The sequence below is a fragment of the Erinaceus europaeus genome, chromosome 6, assembly GCF_950295315.1.
Source record: "Erinaceus europaeus chromosome 6, mEriEur2.1, whole genome shotgun sequence".
NCBI lineage: Eukaryota > Metazoa > Chordata > Mammalia > Eulipotyphla > Erinaceidae > Erinaceus > Erinaceus europaeus.
Window position 1 is genome coordinate 16,081,363 of NC_080167.1, and position 6,465 is coordinate 16,087,827.

At 40.2% G+C, this 6,465-nt stretch overlaps 1 protein-coding gene and 1 non-coding gene across 4 annotated transcripts in view; one reads left to right on the forward strand and one right to left on the reverse strand.

Annotated features, from left to right (window-relative positions):
• KNTC1 (kinetochore associated 1) overlaps nt 1-3,270 on the forward strand; it is a 105,922-nt gene extending 102,652 nt beyond the window's left edge. For all 3 annotated transcript variants that reach the window (XM_060193178.1, XM_060193179.1, XM_060193180.1), the window contains one exon: nt 3,053-3,270. In XM_060193178.1, the coding sequence (XP_060049161.1) occupies nt 3,053-3,076 (24 nt within the window). In that variant the 3' untranslated portion in view covers nt 3,077-3,270. The remainder of the gene's footprint in view (nt 1-3,052) is intronic.
• LOC132539127 (U6 spliceosomal RNA) lies at nt 443-549 on the reverse strand. Its single transcript, XR_009550433.1, has one exon. It is a non-coding gene; the product is annotated as a U6 spliceosomal RNA (small nuclear RNA).
• Nucleotides 3,271-6,465: the final 3,195 nt, after the last annotated feature.

The window sequence follows — 6,465 nt, forward strand, 5'->3', positions numbered from 1 at the left end:
TCTCACTTTTCCACACAACAATACAACCCTCACTAGGTCCTCTGCCATCCTGTTCCAGGACCTGAAGTCTCCCCGCCACCCACTCCAGAGTCTTTGGTGCAATACACCAACTCCAGCCCAAGTTCTGCTTAGTGTTATATTTTTTAATGAGAGAGATATAGAGAGATCAAGATCAGCTCTGGCTTATAGTTGGTGCTGGGGGTTGAACCTGGGATCTTAGAGTCTCAGGCATGAAAGTCTTTTGCAGAACCATTATGCTACCTCCCCAGCCCTGGTGATGGATTCTTATTCATAACTGTGAGCACTTTCATAGTTTGCCTTTTGTATGGAAAAATACTAGGGCACAAACCACAAGGCCATGGATCTTGTCTCAGTTCAGCAGCAGTCCGTGTGGTCGGTGAGGCTTAGTTTCCAGATTTCTTTTTTTTTTTTTTCTTTTTAAAAAAATATGGAACACTTAACGGATTTGCATATCATCCTTGTGCAGGGGCCATGCTAATCTTCTCTGTATCGTTCCAATTTTAGTATATGTGCTGCCAAAGCGAGCACTTAGTTCCCGTATTTCTACAACATGATTTCTCAGGTGCTTTCTGATGTTATGATTCCTGAGAACGTTTTATTTTTATATTTAAGTGAAAGTGGAATTTAAAAGGCATTGATTAATGTTGTATCTGGCTATTGTTTCTCCCTCTCTGCCTCTCACCCTCTCTTTTGTTGGAGAGTGACCAGAACTCTGGCTGCTGGTGGTGCTGGAAATTGAATCTGGGACTTCTGGTGCCTCTGGCATGAAAGTCTAGTGTGTTACAGCTGGTACTAACTGCCTGGCTTACTTCTCTCTTTCTTTCCAATATATATATATATTTAAAAAACAACTAATCGGGAGTCGGGTGGTAACGCAGCAGGTTAAGCACATGTGGCACAAAGCAAGGACCAGCATAAGGATCCCGGTTCCCCACCTGCAGGGGAGTCACTTCACAAGCGATGAAGCAGGTCTGCAGGTGTCTGTCTTTCTCTCCCCCCTCTGTCTTCCTCTCCTCTCTCCATTTCTCTCAGTCATATCCAACAATGACAACATCAATAATAATTACAACAATAAAACAACCAGGGCAACAAGAGGGGATAAATAAATAAATAAATATTAAAAAAAAAACTAATCTTGAAATCTCACTGCCCAGCAATAAGATTACAGATAACATTTTGACGTATATCCTTCCAAATATTTTAATATAAAATATGCATATAAATTACTTTTACCCGTATTATCAACTTTGATATGATAGTTTTAAAAATATTTATTTATAAGCACAAGGACCGGCGTAATGATCCCAGTTCAAGCCCCCGGCTCCCCACCTGCAGGGGAGTCGCTTCACAAGTGGTGAAGCAGGTCTGCAGGTGTCTGTCTTTCTCTTCCCCTCTCTGTCTTCTCCTCCTCTCTCCATTTCTCTCTGTCCTATCCAACAATGACGACATCAAAAACTATAGCAACAATAAAAAACAAGGGCAACAAAAGGGAAAATAAATATAAAAAAAATTTATTTATTTACTTACTTTGATCATGGATTGGTTGTTTCAGTAAACCTAAGTATTGTGGTTGCTTTCTTCCTTTGGTCCAGATGTTACATATTAAAATAAGCCTACATTTTGTAAACTCCTATTAGTTGCTGACTATTTTTTTTTTCCTCTGACTGTTCACTTCTGGTCTATTGTGCTCAATGGTTGAAGATTAATGTTTTCTTGTTTGTTTGTCACCAGGGTTGTCACTGGAGCTCGGTGCCTATATGACAAATCCAGTGCTCCTGGGAACCATTTTTAAATCCTTTTTTTTTTTTTTTTTTTTTTAATGAGAAAGGAGAATAGACATAAAGAACCAGACATGACTCTGGTACATGTGCTGCCAGGAATCAAACTCAGAAATTCATGCTTGTGAGTCCAAAGCTTTTTTTTTTTTTTTTTTTGCCTCCAGGGTTATTGCCGGGGCTCAGTGCCTGCACTACGAATCCACTGCTCCTGGAGGCCATTTTTCCCATTTTGTTATCATTGCTGTTGTTGCTGCTGGATAGGATAGAGAGAAATCGAGAGTGGAGGGGAAGACGGTGGTGGGGAGAGATAGACACCTGTAGACCTGCTCTATCACCTGTGATGCAATCCCCCCCCTTGCAGGTGGGGGAGCTGGGGACTTGAACCAGGATCCTTATGCCAGTCCTTGCACTTCGTGTGCTTTACCTGTTGTGCTACTGCCCAGCCCCGAGAGTCCAATGCTTTATACACTGTGCCACCTCCTGGACCACGGTCTCTCTTTTTTTTTTTTTTAAAGATTTTATTTATTAATTAAGTAGAAAGATAGGAGAGAGAGAAAAACAGACATCCATTCTGGTACATGTGCTGCCGGGGATCGAACTCAGGACCTCATACTTGAAAGTCCAATGCCTTATCTACTGCACCACCTCCCAGACCACCAATCCTTTCTTATTTTTATTAGATAGGACAAAGAGTAATTGTGAGGAGGTAGGAAGATAGGGAGAAAGAAAGACACATAGTACTTGCTTCAACCCTTAAGAAGCTTCCTTCTTGCAGATAGCGAGTGGGGATTCAAACCCCATTGTCACACATAGTATATGTGCAACTCAGGAACATAACGGCAGAGGAGGACCCTGTGGGGGTTGAATGGAAATGTGGAAAACTGAGAAATGTTACACATGTACAAACTATTGTATTTTACTGTTGACTTTAAACCATTAATCCCCCAATAAAGACATTTTTAAAAATGCAAGTATATATATACGCACTCAACTGGGTGTACCTCCAGTTCCTACCTGCGGCAGGGAAGCTTCAGGAGCAGTGAGATGGTACTGCAGGTGTGTGTGTCTCTATCTCCCCGTTTCTGTCAATTTCTCTTGAACTCTATCAAAATAGTAATAATAAAAAAATAGATGAATATAATGCCAAGCAGTTTTGTATGTAGGTTTTAAAAAAAAACAGTTAAGTTTATGTGACCATTTTCTATTTTAAAAAACAATAACTCATAAGAATGTTTCTTTATTTATCCATTTAGATGTTTCTTAATGGCTCATGGTAAATCATCAAACCTTGTCTCAAGAACAAGAGGAAGTCTGAAGTCTGCTACTACCTGACCGTATTTATGACAGTTTTTAAATTGTGCAACCTATGTGTTATAGCCATTATCAAGTATTATCCAAAAAGTAGTAACTAAGATGTTTAACAATTTTAATTTTAATTACCTCGAGAATACATTCTATAAGTTATCTTTTATTTGCCAGTCAATTGTGTAATTTGTAGAAACTGCATTTATTTTTCACCGTGTATGGAGTAAAAATACAAAAATATATTTCTCTCTCCAAAAGACAACAAATTAGCTTTATTTTTTCCCCTATCATTTTATTGGGTTGGGGTGGTGGTGGTGGTTGGGTAACAGATTATAATAACAACTAGCTTTATCTTATATCTTCCACATATATAATGAATGTCAGGGCCAGGTGGAGGCTCACCTAGTTGGTTGAGCACACACATTACAGTGTACAAGGACCTAGGTTCAAGTCCCTGGTCCCCACCTGTAGGGAGAAAGCTTCACAAGTGGTGGAGTAGTGCTGCAGGTGTCTCTTTGTCTTTCTCTCTGTCTCCCCTACCCCTTCTCAATTTCTCTCTGTTTCTGTCCAGTAATAAAAGATTCAAAAATAAAATATATATTTTTTTAAATGTCTATTTTTTTAATGAGAAAGACTTATTTATTTATTTAATTATTTGTTTATTTACTTTTTATCAAAGCATTGCTTTTAGTTATGATGATGCAGGATTTGGGGATTGAACCTGCTATTTCAAAACCTCAGGGAAAGTCTTTTTTAAAATACTTATTTACTTTCCCTTTTGTTGCCCTTGTAAAAATGTCTATTTTTAATGTTATTCTAGTAAGAATGTGTATATTATTGTTGCTGCCAGGTATACTAGTGAATAACCAGTCTGAAAAACAAAAACCATTTTAAGTATTCCAAGTAGGGAAGGATTTCTTGCGAGGAATTGGATTGAGATGGTGAACAGGACTGAAAGACAAAAGAGTAATGGAGGGGCCCAGTAAACAAGCTACAGGGATAGGACTACAAGGCAAATACCAGGGAGCTGCTACTGGCCCTGGGTTGGAGCCTCAAATCCCACTTGCCACTGAATCACCAACCAGTTACCTCAGCTGCTGCTCAGGAGGCCAAGTCCTCCTGCTAGAGCTGCCAGATCACCACTGCCTTTTTTTTTTTTTTTTTCTTGCTCCAAAGTTATCACTGGGGCTCAGTGTCTACACTATGACTCCATTGCTCCTGGGAGCCATTTCCCCATTTTTTTTTAATAGTATAAGACAGAGAGAAATTGAGAGGGGGGAGAGAAAGATAAACCTGCAGACCTGCTTCACCATTTGTGAAGCTTTCCCCCTGCAGGTGGGAACAGGGGGCTCGAACTTGGGTCCTTATGCATTGTAACGTGTGTTCAACCAGGTGCACCACAATCCAGCCCCTGTCTATTTTGTCTCAAAGGACACAATATCATGGTTTTTAAAAGTTTACTTTTATTGCAGAGCAGTATTACATGGAGTGTATATCCCATAACTTCTTGATCCATTCATCTCTCAATGGGCTTTTTGTCTGCTTCTACTCTGGCTATTGTGAATATGCAGCAGCTATGAACATAGGGGTGCATATGTTCCTTTGAATTAGTGTTTGTGGGTCCTTTGGATTAATGCCTAAGAGTGGTATTGCTAGATCATAAAGTAATTCCATTTTCATTTGTTTAGGGATTCTCCATACAGTCTTCCAAAGGGGCTGCATCGATGTTTTTCTTTTCTTCATATTTTTATTTATTTATTTATTTACCTCCAGGGTTATTGCTGGGGTGCTGGGGCTTGGTGCCGGCACTATGAATTCACTGCTCCTAGAGGCCATTTTTCCCATTTTGTTGCCCTGGTTGTCGCCATTGCTGTTGGATAGGACAGAAAGAAATTGAGAGGAAGAGAAGACAGAAAGGGGGAGAGAAAGACACCTGCAGACCTACTTCGCCATGTGCGCTTAAACCTCTGCAATGCCGCCTGCCCCTGGTTTTTCTTATGCAGTGCTGGGGATGAGTTCAGGGCCTTGCAGGTGCATGGTACTGCTAAGTGGCTTCTTTGGACCAACTTTTATTGTGCTTTTTGAAGGATGAGAAGATAGATAGATAGATAGACAGACAGACAGACAAGCAGATAAGACAGACACTGAAGCATTGCTTCACCATCCATGCAGTTCTCCATGCTGTCTGTGGTGCTCTCATGAGGGGCCATAGGTGAGACCCATAACTTCACACCTGGTGAAGCAGTGTTCTACCTGCTGAGCCAACTCTGGGCCCCAACATCACTGTTTTTTAAAGCTCATAGTGTAACTTCTGCCCTATTATGTGTGTGTGTGTTCATTTAAAAACTCCACATTAATTTTTTAAGGTGCAGATAATATACACCCACCCACTTATTTGTAAAACTTCCATTGTTATTGACATGTTACCATGGTTGAGGACTCAGGACTGAGCCAGCTTGACATCCCCCATGTCTTATGCTGTAAACAAAGCACCTGGGAACAAAACAGCCCTGCTAGTGCCCAAGGTGCTAACAGGTGGTATTTTTTAAGATAAGCAAATAAAAAAATGAATTTGACAGAGGGGACAGGATAAATTGCCTAGAAGGAATGGAGACATTCCCAGACTAGGAGACTATTTTAATTACTCCCTCCCCACTAACCTAAGAAAGACTGGGAGCTGGGAGTATGGATCAACCTGTCAATGCCCATGTTCAGTGGGGAAGCAAATTATAAAAGCCGGACCTTCCACCTTCTGCACCCCTTAATGACCCTGGGTCCATACTCCCAGAGAGTTAAAGAATAGGAAAGCTATCAGGGGGAGATAGGGGATATGGAGTTCTGGTGGTAGGAATTGTGTGGAATTGTACCCCTCTTTTTTTTTAATTTCTTTATTGGGGAATTAATGTTTTACATTCAACAGTAACTATAATAGTTTGTACATGCATAACATTCCCCAGTTTCCCCTATAACAATACAACCCCCACTAGGTCCTCTGTCATCCTTCTTGTATCTGTGTTCTCCCCACCCATCCCACCCCAGAGTCTTTTAGTTTGGTGCGATACGCCAATTCCAGTTCAGGTTCTACTTGTGGTTTTTGTTTTGTTTTGTTTTGTTTTGTTTTTCTGATCTTGTTTTTCAACTTCTGCCTGAGAGTGAGATCATCCCATATTCATCCTTCTGTTTCTGACTGTACCCCTCTTATACTATGGTCTTGCCAGTGTTTCCATTTTATAAGTAAAAATTGAAAAAAAGAAAAAAAGAAACAGCTTTGCAAAAGGTAACTGCTAATAAGAGTTCAGAATGATTGGTAAAGGAAAACATGGTGAGTGTTAAAAAAATTTTTTTTGACTTATGGAAGTCG